The sequence below is a fragment of the Diadema antillarum genome, unplaced genomic scaffold, assembly GCF_040938485.1.
Source record: "Diadema antillarum isolate AM-2024a unplaced genomic scaffold, OU_Dant_1.0 scf00000075, whole genome shotgun sequence".
Taxonomy (NCBI): Eukaryota; Metazoa; Echinodermata; class Echinoidea; order Diadematoida; family Diadematidae; genus Diadema; species Diadema antillarum.
In genome coordinates, this window is record NW_027270964.1 from 2,433,370 (window position 1) to 2,450,449 (window position 17,080).

Sequence of the window (17,080 nt, forward strand, 5' to 3'; positions counted from 1 at the left end):
GAATTGTTTTTCCTGACGTATTATTTTAATTTTCCCGTATCCGTACCACTGATAAACTCATGTCCCGGGGATACTACAAAATAAATGAATATCCTTATGTCGTATTTCAAGATGGAAGCATGTTGAAACGTTTTTAAATGCTTATTTATTTCATTTCAGGGCGTACTATTAAATCATTAGCATGAGATATACCAATATCAAACGATTTAAGAAAAAATGAAATTAATAATTCAAAATTGTTTGTTCCGCCATTTTGCGTCATCTCGAACATTTAGGGGGCCGTTAACCATGTTAACGAAAAATGTCGGGTACCCTAAGTATCGATTTTAGTGCTACTCATGACAGTTACATGCTGAAGTTGAAGAACTCTTCTGGTTTTTCTTCTATTTTAATCAAGAAAGTTATAATTCTTTATTGAAATTTGTGACAAAAGCCAGGTCGTACCTTTATTCAGCGTCATCTCCGAACGCTTTTTATACGATTACATATCAAATCAAATTGATTTATAATTTTGGCGGCATAACGGGAGAGAAAATCATACCCTCTACCAGTACACACGGTTCTTACCGCAGGTGAATGGATTAGGATGATATGAGGCCATTAATTGTTGGACCCGTCATCTCCGTAACGTCACCTCCGTCACTGAAAGTGACGGTTATGACGTCGAGGGAATTTTTTCTTTAGTACAAAATAACAATAAAGTGATATTAAAAATGTATCGTGTCAATCATATTGGAAGTCCTTTACCCACTGCTTTCTGTTGTTGTTCAGTTGCATTAAATATCTATCCTTAAATTTGTTTATGCCATATTAGACTACAAAATACCCATTTCCGTCACGTCATCTCCGTCACGTCACATTTTGCGTATATTTATTACTGCAACACTAAAAATTGAAAGTTATTTTAAATGAGGAAACACCCATAAAGATTGCGTCCGTATTAAATGAAGTATGAAATATTTTCCATTTCTGAGACACTTTTTCTTTCAATAATTTGTAAGGCCAAAAATATATACTTAGCGAAGAATGACCCATCTAAGATATAGGGGAAATTCGGGTAGCAAGTAGTTGTGGCGTTATGTAGTACATGTATTGGCTTTGCTGAAGGGTCGTTGCCCGCTAGATGCAGCTCAAATCCCCGCCTCCACGCACGAAGTCGTAAGATTCACTTCTTGGCAATGTTCCTGAGCGTTGTTCTGATGATGTCATCACAGCTGCTTCTCGAGATACGTGTTAATTTATTTTTCTCTCTTCATGTCATCTCACATCAGATTTGTTTTTGTTCTGGAGGTGAGGCCGAGATTGAGCTCAAAACAATATGTCCGTTCTCAAAGAACTGCACGTGAGAGCTCGACGGCAGGACTTATGATAGGCCTTTTTCAGAACGAAAAACTATGAAAAATAAACATTTTACTGGTGAAAGTCGATGAAATGAGTGTGGTTAGACGAGAATATAACTTGATTCAAACGAATATTCTCTCCTTTGTTTCTATAAATATAGGCTTACTTTGATTCTCTGCAACTCGTTTTCCTATTTTTCCTCTGACACCTGGTATATGTAACATGGGCACGTTTTATGGCGTGTTCCAGGGTATGTATCTACATCACCCAAACACTTTTAGTGAATGAAAACTAAGTCACAGTATCCCCCCCCCCCCAAAAAAAAAAGAAGAAAATATCATTCAGTGTTTCAGGGTGAAAAGAAAGGCATTATGGGTAATCTTCCTATCAAGGTCCCGTTCTGTTTCTCAAACTCATTGTGAAGAGATGCTCATAGGCGCACTGTGGAATGCGAGAGGGAAAGAGTCAAAGAGTTGTTCTGCTGCGCATGACGGTGCAGAAATAGTTCCATGTCAAAGAGCAGCTGACTGCATGCACAGCTATTCTTCAGTCCTTCGAGGTGATATCGTGGTCGTGTGCAGGTCCCACACATCTTTGGCGTCAGTGAACGCAACAGTCAAGTGCTCGGGCGTGGCCTCGGCGTACAGGAAGCCTCCCTTTCGTGGAATCTCCCCCATGTGGAACAGCTGCCAATCGGGCGACACGCTGTGCCGATGCGTCTTGGCCGGGTCGATTTGGGCGCCCGCTCCGCTCACGAAGTATTCGACCGGCGAACCGGGCTCGTGGATGTGCTGTTAAAAAGCCAAAGGAAAATGAATACTGACGTGTGCATGAAGTTGAAATTTTTATAACTATAAAAGTAATACCTTTTTTTTCAAAATAATTTAGTATTTTCTCACCTTTGACCCTGGGGTACAGGGCAAAGCTGGAAAATACCAATACCACAAACTCTGGAACACCAATGATCAGTATGAAGAGGCTCCTCTCCTTTAAGCAAGAAAGTGTTCGCACGTATCTTACATAATCATCTAGATTACTGAACATTTTCAAGGTAATAATTTTCTGCCATAACGCCAATATGTACCTAAAGTTGAAGCCAAGTAATTAAAGTGATATGAAATGTTATTATTCCAGGTCTACACATCCAAAGTCAAGCAGCTGCTAATATCTTTTACGATGTGCTAGTTCGAAAGTTCTTATCACTTTGTGTTTAAAAATATTACAGAGAGGTGAAGAGTCACAATCTGGGACAGAACCGTGAAAGTCATGAAGAGTAAAACCCTCAAAAGACCCAAATCATCAAAACAAAATAGACAGAAAGCGAAGGAGATATTGGGGGATAGCATAAACATGAAAAGATGTATTATGAAGTTAACATACAATCATTCAGCTTTTTCGAGAGAGTATTGACAGAAGAGGACACGACAAGAAACAAGGTTAAAAGGACTGTACAGTACAGGTTGAGGTGGGGATTCATGTTTTGAACATTGCTAAGTGAGATAATGAGAAACCTCTCATGAAATATGAAAGAGCATGTAATTTTAAGAAGGATTCAATGTTTATTTGATGAAAATTGGTTTTCAAATGGCTGAGATATCCAAAAAGTGATAATAATAAAAGGCGACAGGCCACGCTTTTTATTAGGATCTCTTTGTTTCACCTTGTTTTTGGATATCTCAGCCATTTCCAAACCGATTTCATCAAATAAACTTTTGATACCCCCTAGAATTGCATGCTCTTTGACATCTCATAGAGTGGTTTCGGAATATCTCGCAAAACTTTAAAAGCTAAATCCTCACCTCAACCGGAACTGTACACACCCTTTAATCCTAGATTTCAAGTGCACGTAGGCCTACCTGCAAGCTGTGGTCATGTCCTGCCAAGTACGCCGAAACGTTGAATTTCTTGAGGAGCGGTTCTAGTCTTTGCTTCAGACACTCTGTAGGTCCGTGGGCACCGACGGACCAGACCGGGTAGTGGCCAGCCACGACTACGTAACTGGCTCTATGAAAGGAAGAAAGGAGATAAATGACATGTTATGACCATCAGCCTTGTGTAAATCATTTTCCTTCCCTTCACCGCATCATAACAGACGGTACGATCAACTGCGACTGTTTAAAAGAGACTTCCGGATGATTCTCAGATTTTTACATTTGAAAAACTATAAGTTAGTTATACTGAAGACAGAGTTTCAGAATTTATGATAACTGGGATGAAGAATAAGAAAATTTTCAATATTTGTAACAAATTGAAATGAACAAGGATGATGACCTGGCAGCCTCACCATAAGAATGCATGAGTTGGGGCTCAAGGAAGAAGAACAAAAGAAGAAGGCATGCATAAATTATGTACCAGAACTCGCAAGCAAGCGGTATTGTAATGGAATTACACTGCTACATTTCTGAAATATGTGAGCCTCCTATGTCATCATCCTTGTTCTCTGTAATTTGTTTATGGTTTTTAAAAGTATTGTTTCTCAGCTCAAGAACTATAAATTCCACAAATCTAAACATGGAGCTGTTGAGTTATGTACTTTATGATGTGAACTAATGAAAATCGTCTGGAGTGCCCCTTTAATCGGCGTGAACTCATTCATTCGCCATTGCTGGTTATAATGTATCATGAAAAAAGATGGACCCTTTAAGAGATTCATACCCTCTTCTTTGGAGCCAAATAAACAGCTATCAAATGCAAAACCAGGTTAATTCACACGAAGCATTTTGCCTTCAAAAGCAAGTAGTAGGGTGATCTTTCACGTTAAGACGGGATCTTCAATCAACTGACGTGTAACAAGCTTCTTCGCAGATGATCCTGTTTTCGTTTCTTGTAACAGTAGATTTGTTTTACATTCCATTTAGCACGTCTATGTTCAGGAAGGCTGACAAGAACCTCATAGCCCTTGTCATTATTAATGGCACATCAATCGCGTTTGTCAATTCTCTCATTCGATATCAGTTGAAAAGGATCACAGGATGTATGCAAGGCCTATTATTAAACACAATTAGACTAATACTTTGGACATGACTGCACTCTCTCACTGTCTTACATTACCACGAAAAAAAGGAAGTCATCTTTCTCTTGGTTCTTCCAGTTCAAAGTATTCGTAAACTTCGGGTTGAAGAAAAGTTCCAACAAACCTTTTCGTTTCGTTCAGCTGCTGTTCGAGCCAGGTCCAGTGGTTCTCGGCAGCGGTCACGTTCCAGGGTCCCGTCGGGGGAGACCCGGGGAGGGTCTTGTTTCCCAGCCCGCACAGTAGCATGGTGTCAATCACTATAAGGAACAGGTCCGACCGAGGCGAGTCTGAGATACGGAATTCCTTGGTGTAGTACAAACTCGGGAAGTTCCTGGAGCGAGTACCGCAAAATAAGAAAAAAAAAATGTTACTGTCACAAAGACTTCATACGATGATTGCTTTTTGCAGGGGTGGATCCCTGAGTTCAGTAAAGGGGGGGGGGTGGGAGAGGGACAAAACAGAAATCTGGCGGCACTTCCGGGTTTGATCAGCTGACAAGTAAAAAAAAAACAACAACAACAAACAAACAAAGAAAAAAAAACCCACCTCGTACCACTTCCGGGCTTCATCAACAAGCAAAAACAAAATGTTTTCTTTTTATTTCTTGCATTTAAAACAAAAATAAAGGGGAGGGGTGCGCCCCCTTTGATCCGGCATCCGGCATTGCTTTTGTATCTTTTGTTTTATGAGACGCCCGAGATTCCTCGACATATCTTACTTCCAAACACGAGTGCTTTATGAAATAAAACCACCACCAACAACAACAACACACGCTGTGATAAGCCTCGTAACGCACTTTCGTCATACCCGTCAAGCGACACTGCATCTCGTTTAAACATCCTTCACTGTGTATTTTATCTGTAAGCCTTATTTTCAGGAGACTTGCAGTGAGTATACATAACGTTATGGAAAGTACATACGCCTAATAGGGCCTACATGTGGGTTGTCCTCATGCCTATAAACGGTTTCCTTAAACTTAAAGAAAAGAGGCTACCCTTGGGCTACCCTGGGTAAAGAACACTGAATAAGTCAATCAATCAATGAATAAACAAATAAATGAATAACTAAATAAGTAAGTAGATAAATAGATAAATAAGTAAATATATAGATAAATAAATAAAAGAAGAAGAGATAACTTTCTATGTGGCATAAATTCGAAAAGTGCCTCAATAAGGACTTCAAAGGAGAAATAGTATCAAAGTATATAGTTAATATTCATCATGCGTCTACAATTGTCATTGGTGTTGTTTGGGTCAGTGCGACATAGTTATGTCTATAAGAATAATGATCGCACCAGGGTTTTAATGAAGTTTAATAGTTCCTCTCATCTAAACACTGAGAAACGGAGAAGCAAAACATTGGAAGGAGAACGAAAGAAAATAATGTTTTACCATCTCATGGAGATCTCGGAATACTCAATTTGAGCGGTGATGTTTCCTTCGTAATCGTGATTGCCAGGAACGATGTACCAAGGGGTCTTCAGCAACGACTCGGCCGTGTAGACATTTTCAAAGGTCAACTATGGGAGGAGAAATGAAAGTGGTATAGTACGTTCTGCACATTAATTTAGTTAGACAATAGAGCAAGCAGCTTAGTAACACAAGTTTCTAATCAAATTATTGAAAGATCGACTAGTTTGGTGGGCCAGAAAGGTGGTGCCCCTGTCAGGCGTGGATTACAGACACACCCACATAATATACTGAGACACAGCCATACATATTTTTAGATGATGATGATGATGATGATGATGATAATAATAATAATAATAATAATAATAATAATAATAATAATAATGATAATGATAATTATTATTATTGTTATTATTATTATTATTATTATTATTATTATTATTATCATTATGATAATGATGATAATAACAATAATATATTAATATATATGTATAATTATACACAGTTCCCAATGAAGTCTGTCATATCATCAGGGACGATCACAACAGAGATGATGATGACGACGTAGTGCATCACTCGATCAAAACTTGGTGGGTTTTTTTGTGTTCTGGCAGTGTTCAACCTAATATTTGGGGATCTGAATTTGGCAGCACACAAAAAAAGTAAGATATCGGCCATCGAGCTATGTGCCTGAATAATTTAGTCTTTGGCTATCAACTCAGAAAGTTAGACAATATAAAGGACACGGCTCGTACTCGAAATCGTTTGTCTTTGACGTGTTTCACGCCGTGTTCGTAGAAGTTATCGCCCAGCTCGATGACGAAGTCCGGTTGGAAGCTGTCTGCCACGATGCCAATGGCTTCCGCGACGGCGAGCTGGTCGTAGGTGGTGTAGGGAGGCTCATCTTGCCCGCCCATGTCACCCATGATCACAAAGCGGATTTCAGCACCGACTGCAACACAATGAAAAGGAGAGACTGCGGTTACCGGAAACGTCCTAAGCTAATCATAAATGACTCTAAGGTTAGTAGCCCCAGTTTGATTAGCGCTTGATTATCGTTCTTGAATGCAAGGATGTTTTCACTCCGCAATCGTAGTCTATAGTGTGCTAAATTGGACAATGTACGTAGGATACTGTACACTGCATTCAGCTTGCTAATTGAGAACATCACATTCTCCACACAATTAAGTCATGGCACCTAAGGCAATTTTCCATGTGCTTGTAGAGACAAAAATGTTCGATTTCCGAGAAAAGATCATCTGCTGGTTTTAAATAATTAAAGTTGTCATAGTTTCGACTGAATCAGATGAACCCATTTTTGAATGTGATCCCCATGAATTCAAAGGGATATAGTTTTGGTTGAGATGGGGATCCAGCTTTTAACTTTTATTGAGATTGTTAGAAAGCACTTATATGAAATGTTAAAGAGCATACAATAAAAGAGGAATTCAAAATTCATTTGATGAAAATCGGTTTTGAAATGGCTGAGATATCAAAAAACAAAGTAAAACAAAGTGGTCCTAGTGGGTCCTACTTTTCATTAGGACCACTTTGTTTTTGGATATCTCAGCCATTTCAAAACCGATTTTCATCGAAGAACTTTTAACTCCTTTCAGAATTGTATGCTGTTAAATATTTTATATATAAGTAGTTTCCAATCATCTCGTAAAAAGTTTAAACCTGAATCCCAATCTTAACCGAAACTATACCATCCATTTAACCTATAGGCCTCTGAAGAAATAAGAGCCAAACTGTATTTGCCTTTAAAATATCCAAGTCGCACTTTTTTTAATGAAATGAAATCATAAATGAATTTATGTAACAGTTGTCATCCATTTAAATCATAGATAAACTTGTTCTGATAAGTATTAAAAATACCGTCGTTGCCGACTCCAGTGTCCGTATCAGATCTCTATTTGAAGTTAGAATGTGTAATATCCACAAACCGCTTTACCAATATTCAACATTCATCCATTGCTCCCTTTTATGTACATTCTCTGCATCATCGTTCTTAATTCCACATTATACAACCTGTACATCACTTTCAAAAATCTGAAAACCACAGGAAATGGACGAAAGCCGTGATTTTATGTTCATCGCATCTGACATGTCGGACGCTAGTTCCGTTGTGCTCACAAATGGTTTGGCAATATTCCTCAAACATATCATAACAAGCACGCATAGGAGATTTTGGTTGGATTAGATGGAAGGCTAAAAACAACGCACATACACACGCACATACGGATAATTCAGATAAAAGAGGAGTATCATCTAACTGTTGAAAAAATTTGCAATTTTTGAGGCGGAAAGAAAACAAATCCTGTGGTGGGTTTGTTGTCCCTGAGTAGCTCTTTTTTTTTAACGGGAAGGAAGGTGCGGTCATAATTATGGTCAAATAAAGCATCAACTATCTAGGCAGGTATTTGCGGGCGCATGTCTCCAAAGTCTTTATTTGGATCCACACGGCACTTGTTCTTATAATAATATTCTGCTCATCAAGTGGCATTTCGTCACTTTCTGTCGACATTTCGCCCTAAATGTGTACGACTGTATTAGTCTGTTAAGTATAACTAACCTGCTCTACAATAATGATATGCCATGATAAAAACAATTAATGCTCATACGACCTTCAGCATTTGTCAAGGTGAATGTTAGTGTTAATCGGTGGACACGTCGTTATGTCCTTGCCAAGTTCGTATGCAGGAATGATTTCAGTCCACGAGTACTTAACACACAATTGCCTTTGTTATCTACGTCTCTAGCATTATCAAGAGTGAAGAACATCATGTTTTAGGGGAGCAGGTTATCTGTCTTGTTTGCTCGGCGATAGCAGCCCACTTGGTCTTGAACGGGCCTGTCAGTCATGGGGCTGGGAAAATCGAGTTCACGCAGCCCTCAATCTGCTAGCGCGAACTTAATGATCATCCTTTTCTGACGGCAAGGGACGGCAAGCCGAAATCACTCCTTCGTTAATATTCATAATCAAGACAAAGTTAAATCGCCGCATTTCGTTCGCGTGTCCTCGTTTCTGCAGGCACAGGTGCCAAATTTCTGTGTCAAGAACTCCAGTTTGGCAAACAGCTATGGCTAACCGCAGAAAGAGATGTTCCGTCAATATTGAATTAAATGACGATCATGCAAATGTAACATTTCCCTTGAACTTAGCACAGTAGTGTTTCATGGTTTTGTGTTTGTTTTTCGGGAAGTGTGAACCGGTTAAGGGGAAAAAGACGTTAATATAGTTAAACTATAAGAAAAAGACCTCGCCGATTAGTATTTTGGTGGTACTAAAATGTACAACATCTAAGTAATTACAGATTTTGAAAGATTAATTTACAGTTAACATGGTTATGCTATGAGAAAAAGAACTTGTTGATCAATTTCTTCGTGGTACAGCATCTTTTAAAGATTTTAAACTTTGTTAAGAAAAGTCTGATGTCAAGTTAAGTTTCATGGATTTGACTTGTCTGATTTGGTTCACTTATTTATATATATATATATATATATATATATATATTTTTTTTTTTTTTTTTTTTTTTTTTTTGCCGAGAAGAAACGTTTCCAGGTAATGAAGGATGTACTGAAGCTCGTCATCACAAATTTCCTTGTAAGATACTTTTTTTCATGATCTGCACAGAAATGGAGACTCCCCTTCAAAGAACCCGCCATCACCTTTAAAGCTACTGTATCATCTTCTGTTACTGTCCTACTTCACACAACGTTGCATATTCATGGAATGGGTGTCTTGAGTTGCCCTGACAACATCTCCTCCAACAATCCAATGATATCACTTTTCATCCTACATTAATCGATGAATTAGAGAAAAGAAAGGCTTCATTCATTATCACGATACGGAATGGGATGACGCGCCGTAATTCATGATCATATTTAACAAATATTCGTGAACAGTCCGATGCAACAGAATATTATAAAAAGAAATTGTGCTAATTATCATTATGGAACTCTGTTCTTGGTTACTAGTTCTTTTGACTCTTCTATTATACATCCATCGTTGTTGCTCTATTATAAAAACCGAGCAAAGAAGCGTTGCGAAGGTGATTTCATCGTTTCGCATAAAGCTGTAGACCATTATCACGTATGTAAAAAGACATTGAAAGAACGATTGTATAAATCAACTCAAACCATCACTCCGAGAGAGGAGACAATGCTGGTTCAATGAGAAAGCAGTGTCAAGTGCGAAAACTACATGCCCTTACCTGGTTTGGCGTACCACTGCGGCGGCTTGGTAGGATGGGATCGCCGTGGCGGTGGATCCGTGGGGAAGTCCTGGGGGTTGGGTCTCGGAGAGGCAGCCCAACTCTCGCTGCGGGTACTGCACGCATCACAGTTTTGCACTCCTATGCAGTAGATTAGCGTCCAGGAGAATAACAAAAAACATTTGAAAGCGACGCTTGCCCTCAAGGACTGCGGAAAGGAATACGAACGCGGCACTGGCATCTTCCCCCTTCTTTCCAGACAGGAATACCAAACAAGTGTTATTTTTCTTTAGATGATATAATCAGTTAAATGAAAATACTCCCCAAGCGAGCCAATGTTATGTTGACACTTTTATCGCCCTGCCATATCTGAAAGATAAACAAATGCAAAACATATATATCTGGGCTTCGGGACCGACTAAATTAAACAATGAAAGGCGTTGACGGATTTGCTTGAGATGTGGGTATAGGAGAACAGAGCGAATCAGGAGGTCTTCGGTTGTTATGAATAAGGTGTTAAACACTGAGTGGTTCCGGGACTTTCGAGCGAGCGCTCCAACCTGATCCAACCTGCGGGGGTTGAATGAATCGTTCTGGCAGGTGTCACGGAAGTTTTATGTACCTGTCCGAAGTGTCGCGCTGGGGGGTCTTTGCTCCCTGACCAATCACAAACGACCACTGGCGAGTGGTGCACCTCGTTCGTCACCCAATTGGAAGTGGACTCTAGAGTTTACTTTGTTTGTCTCTCTGTCGCGTGCCTCATCATGGTCCAAACTGTTACGGAAGGATATGAGATTGAAGTACTGTTAGGTGACCGATTACGATTATGGGGTCGCCGGTCGAAAAAGTAGGATTTTAATGGTAAAGTGCTGTTCTTTGAAACCAGTTAAGGCAACTGCATCATTCTTTTTTTTTTCCTTCTTTGTTCCTTCCTGGACATCAGAAGTAAGTATCACTTATAAATATGGTTACTTTTAAGTTAGGTTTCATGGAATATCTCTCTTGGCACATTCACAATGTCATATTATGGGACCTACACACACATACACACCCACATATTGTATGAAAAGACAATCGCCTAGAGTTCACGCACATATAGAATATATAAATAAGCATAAGTTTTTCAAAACCGGTTCCTAGGTTATCATAACCAAAAGTACTATTAGTAAATCATACTCATTCAAAGTTTACCCTTTCAACCTCCATAGTTTGCAACCAACAATGATGGCGTGAATCATTAACAAGTATCAATTAATTGGACAAGCACAAGGCGACTGCCCTTGATAGTGATAAAGAAGAAGTTCTCTTGAACAGGCCATGGTTGCATGAAAAGTCAATTTGCGATAGCGCACATTGCAACCTTCCGATTCATATTTCAAATGTGCTTTCATGCATATAATGAGGTATATAATGACTTTGCCTATAGATTTCGTCGGCTATTCATGTGCTTACTTGGTCTGTCCACGATTTGAAATGTCCCATGAGAATAGAGAGAAAACGACAGAAAACATAGAGAATCATGCATAAATGGCAACAAGAGTATAGGCACTATACTATATGAAAAAAAAAAGGTGGCAATAAACCATTTCTATCCAGTGCGTCATTTATATTTGGCAAGGTCTGCCTCTGTGAGTTTGAAATAAATTTATGCGAATAGAAGGGTGGAAAACAAAGAAACACTACACAAAACGCTGCTTTAAAATACATGTATGTATAATATAATCATATACATTCAGACCCAAGAGTTGTTGGTAAAGCCCATCGACTTGTATCCAGAAGTTATAATAGTATACATTGTACTTGCAAGCGGAATGATTGTAAAATGTGCTCAATGACCAACACGCTGTCATGCATCTCATAATATCCTCAGTCTGTAGCACAGATAACCGACTTAAACATTCGAAGAACTATGATCTGATTGTTTTAGAAACACGATGAAAGAATGTGGAAGATAAATCCGGTCTTGTTTGCTCTGGTCTTGTTCCATATTATACACATCTGTCTACGGTCGGCGGCTCCGGGCTGTCACAAGCGTGCTGCTTTGTGAATTTATCTGCACTGGATGACAATGACTGTTGACAATCAGACAAGATATTGCTTATCAGCTCGAAATGCATGTATCGACGCAAGGTTCGGTGGTCGTTTAAAGGTGATCTTGACACTATTAATTTTTGCTAGGGCCTAATATTAAGTTGCTATATTTTTCAGGGACTGAAAAATCAAGTGTTTCTCAACTGAAGACTGACTGGAACCTTTTTGTTCTTGTTTTTTAAACGTCTATGAAATAAACGACTTTGAGCAACATCACTATTTTCAAGGATGTTTTCAACTTTCAAGCATGAATATGTGTCAAGAATGCTCCGTTGAGGTGAGGTGCACGTGTCAATACCTCATTATGTTCTTGCATGGGTCAATATCCTTTTATAGTCGATGATTTCTTTGACTTTTTTTCTCTGTTAATATAATAGGGTGACGATTCCTCCACTGTATATGTAATATTACACTGAAATCACTTTCAAAAAGTATGGAGATGAATACCATGTTATAATTTCATTTAAAATTTCACTTGATTTGGATTGAATTGAATTGAACTGAACAGTGTATAGCAATGAAATTATTATTTCAATATTTCATGGAATCATCTTTATATTCAAGTTGTAATAAGTTGACACAATGTGTCAGTTCATTGGAAAGGCAACGCATGTATAATTCATAGGAATATTTTGCAGCGACAATGACTACGAAGGCACAACCTCCCAAAACAGACAAACAAACAGACGACCATGCAGTGTCAACGTCCGTCGTCCCTGCAGAGAAATTCTACGATCCATCAGCACCTGTCTGGACAGTTTCTCCGCGATCCTAATCCTGGATCATGTCACCGTCCCCACCCCTTAAAATGCAGAGGAGAAATTGTATTAAAGAGAAAATAGTTTTGACTAGAAGCAGCGACCGTAACAGATTGTATCAAGTGATAATCGATGAAATAACTCTTTACAACAGAAAGATCATAAGATGAATACCAAACCGTCGTCTCCGGACATGGCGTCAAGCTGTTGCTTAAGAGGACAATTCTGTATCCTTCCACTCCTTGTCGTTGTATGGGAAAAAGACAAACATGACTCTGATTTCCTTGAATATGTGCGCATGAATTGAGTTATACATCTGCCATTCAGGCAGTGGGTGAACTTATAGTATTATGAACACAGTGACCGTGAGGTATGTCTGAAATCTTGTAATACTGTAATATTGAGATGAGACATTGGTGTATGAGATAAGAGGTGTACAGGTCTACTATACACGATATACCGTATGTCCCCCCAAAATTACAACGGGAACCTCCGCAATGATATCTTTAAAATAAAGAATCAATCTAAATACAAATTCAGGGTATGAAACTATAACTCATTACCCACATCTTAAAGAAAACCCCATTCGATTTGCTTCGGTGGCCAAAGAGAAATGAGGAATTTTGTAGAGGATGTCAGGAATCTCTTCCCTCCAAGTTCTGTCTATTGTGTTCACACACAAGAGCATCGAAGTGCTAAACTTGGAAGAATCAGACTCGTGACATGCTTTACAAACAATCCACATTTCTCTGCAAATTATTATTATCTTTTTTTTTTTTTGCAAAATAGAGATAAGATGTTGTATTTTAAGACCCTGAAGTAGCATCTAGACAGTTTAATCATATTAGGTGTTATCAATGCGAAAATCTGATTGTATTTTTATTTATTTATTTATTTTTTTTTTTTTTTGGGGGGGGGGGGGGGGACATACTGTACACGATGCGAAGTTGGGCAAGACAACCATCCGCAGTGCAGTCAATATACGATGTGTTGCATCACGAGTAATTGGAACTAAACTAATTGACTGTCATCATTTTTTTTTTTCTTTTTGAACATTCCTCACTGAGGAAAAAAGATAAAATCCCAAATGAATTTTTCTTGGAGGGAGAATTTTCTGTTAACCGTTTCAATATCTCATCTTTGCAAGTGACCATTAGAGTTCAGTGGGCTGTTTAATATTCCACCAGCCGTTGTTGTTTAATCTTTTACCGAACAGAAGATTAAGTCCTAAAGTCTGTCTGTCTGTCTGTGTTGACACATCGCTGGTTTCCATTCTGACATTGAACTCGCTATTCATCCATTGACCTTCAAGATTGTGAAGGTCAGACGTCGTCGGCCCCAGCCTTGTCGATACATCAGACGAGGTAGAGCGACACGCACTTATGCGGTCTGCAACACGGCTGCTGGCTTTCTTCTAAGTTGGAATGGAATACTATCGAGGAAAATTTAACTCAAAGCCGTGACCAATTCTTCGTCAAGTTTGCGTACCCGTTGTTGAGAGAAGGAGAAGGAAACTTGGAGAAAATATCAAGATATGCTGAAAACAAACGGCCGCAACAGACGTTCCGACCTCGGCAAATAAATTGAAGGGACATTATAATTACGGTACACAATGTTCATGTTGACTTTGGTCAATAAAATCACTAATTCAAACGTGCGAAAGAGATTTCATTATAGAATCTGACATATATAGGTAAGAAACCATGGGATTTCTAATTATACATGTGGTCATGTAAAAGTGATATTGGGTGCAATCACGTGTTATGCAAACCATGTCGTCATTTCATCACATACATATGCGTCTCCCACTATACTAATGGGTACATAAAGATATAGTAGGCCTAATCAAAATCATGTTTGGTTAATTTTTTCATTCATTCATTCATTCATTCATTCATTCATTCATTCATTCATTCATTCATTCATTCATTCATTCATAATTTCATTCATAATTTCATCCATTCATTCATTCATTTTTCCATTTCCAACAGAAACATATGAATATTCTACAACATATCAATCTGATCTACTCTTCATTTTTTCTATTCTTAAACATGGAATTTAGAGAAGACTTGTGTTCAGGTCTTAGAAGATTCATCAAACACTGTCAAGTTATTTTACATTCTTTCCACAAGAACCTGTGACTATGTGATCAGTACGACGCTTTCGTAAAAACAAGTACAAATTGAAGAAATTCACACCCGAACCTTCACCCCTCTGAATAATATCTTCCTTTCATTTAACAAGCATAAACCTTGAAATTCCATGAAGTTCTGACTTCAGGTTCAGTCTTAATTAATATCGTCTCTACTGTCCTTGGTGTTTTGTTGTTTGTTTGGTGACGATCTTCTCACTTGATAGGTACCTGTACAGAAGCAAACTAGAACACTCAGTGGATTCAACTTGACTGAAATTAAATTTCATTATCATGACAGCGACTCGAAATGACAGTTCATCGAACGCGGTCTTGCCAAAAAGTTCAAATTTGAACGGTTTTACAGAATCAAATGAATCAAACTGAAAAAAAAAATGAAACGTAACGTCCTTTTCCTATAAGAAAAGGGGCGAAACTTCCAAGAGACCAAGCGTAAATACAGCGCAATCTCTGACATGTCGATTTATACGACAAAATAACAAACATGACGCCCCATTTCGCAAATATAACAGATATTTCAGGTTATGCCACTATCAAAGATGTCAGATGACTTTACCAGAACTTATTCTTGCGTTCAAATTTGTGCATATACCAACGTCTAACAGTCCATCTACAACATTCATCGACATCGATACGCCTACTGTTCATAATACCATCAACTTATTCAGAACTACCATGCTCGATGGCTACCTCCCTACAGGGTTAACATCTGCATAATATGAAGTGCAATTTCTCGGAAGCCAGGCTTGCACCTGTCAACAAAAAGCTTAAGATTTTCAAATTCCATATTACTACTGAATTTTTTTCAGTCTAAATTCCCGCCATTTTTTTCTCGTAAACTTGAACTCTTCGTCCCACTTTCCTCCTTGAACGTATGCTTAAACTTCCACAAATCCTTCAAGATTCGTTTCTCCCCTTGTTTCACGCACTCCTTGTTTCCGTGTGTTCCCTTCCCTAAAGCCATTAAGCCTCACGTGTTAGAGTATTTTTTTTTGCAAGGTGTACCATACGGAATCACGACACCCAGGCCATGTCTTACTGACCACTTGTTCCAACTACATCAGCTCTCCTTACAGGATCATAGTCTCTACTCCCTTGTATATCTTACTTTCACGAGAGCCACATATCTTTCCATGTCCCTGGTATGTATCTTCCTGCATCCGCCATCTTCCATAATGGTTTCAAATCACTATGAGTATATAGATTTTGTCGCAAGTCTTGAAAGAACTCATCCCTTCCCCCGATATGTTGAACTAAAGGGAGAACCGGCAAATATAGTAATATAATTATAAGCGTCTATCCATATGAAATTCCTTCGAGTGATCTTAAGTAGGAGAAGTACCGGTGTTGCCAAAGTTTATAACACAACAATTGGCAACTCTGTGGCTGCACCGTTCACGTGATTATGATGTCACTTTTTGTCTTTCTCAAAAAGATGAAAAAGATAAGGAATTAAATCAATCGACTAATGATACGTAAACACTTCACGAGGATTGCAATTTTGATAATCTGTGACCGTGTTTTATTTTCAGTTGTCAAACTTTTCTTCAAAAGAGCCACGTAAGCTGTTCTATTGGAAGAGAATTGCATCAATGAACTCATCAGCATCGGAAGAATAAACAAATGTTTTGTTCTCACTGGAAGTTATGCTATGTGTGAACCATCGGTCATGTTCAACGCAAAATATCACGTTCTTTCCACTTCAACTATCAACTCCACTGTTTGTGATTTTTCCCTCATAATGCTTTATGCCTCTCTTTACGTTTATATTTTTGTTCTTGCATTTTCAAACTTTGAAAGCACAGCACTCACCCACATCTTCTTTTCCCATCTGATAAATATACTATTGCAATAACAACGACGACGACGCCAACAACAACAAAATTACTTTTCGTGAGAGGCAAACCCGAGCTACACTTATTCCCACTGAGGCCATCAGCCCAGTCAAGCCATGCTTATGCTGACAGTCTCTTGCTTCCTTGTTGAATCATATTATGTACTGCCTCTTCTGTGTTACATGCAACCAAAACTGTTTTACAATGATTTAGTTTAATGTATGCAGTATAAACTGCACTTTTGTATTGCTCCTTTGTCAT

At 38.6% G+C, this 17,080-nt stretch overlaps 1 protein-coding gene across 1 annotated transcript; it reads right to left on the reverse strand.

Moving 5' to 3' along the window:
* Positions 1-1,880: 1,880 nt before the first annotated feature.
* On the reverse strand, positions 1,881-15,948 carry LOC139717477 (tartrate-resistant acid phosphatase type 5-like). The gene is made up of 7 exons (XM_071628984.1): positions 15,843-15,948; positions 9,981-10,121; positions 6,519-6,715; positions 5,746-5,873; positions 4,479-4,685; positions 3,198-3,345; positions 1,881-2,132 (listed from the first exon to the last, which is right to left on the reverse strand). Exons 1-7 carry the CDS (start codon positions 15,946-15,948, stop codon positions 1,881-1,883), a joined length of 1,179 nt encoding a protein of 392 aa, XP_071485085.1.
* Between the last annotated feature and the right edge of the window lie 1,132 nt (positions 15,949-17,080).

Excerpts from the sequence above, each read along its gene's own strand:
- LOC139717477 (XM_071628984.1), bottom strand. The coding sequence starts at position 15,948 with ATGGCTTTAGGGAAGGGAACACACGGAAACAAGGAGTGCGTGAAACAA. Across the intron at positions 6,716-9,980 it reads GCAGTGGTACGCCAAACCAG|TCGGTGCTGAAATCCGCTTT; the intron begins GTAAGGGCATGT and ends ATTGTGTTGCAG. Across the intron at positions 4,686-5,745 it reads TCCGAGATCTCCATGAGATG|GAACTTCCCGAGTTTGTACT; the intron begins GTAAAACATTAT and ends TACTCGCTCCAG.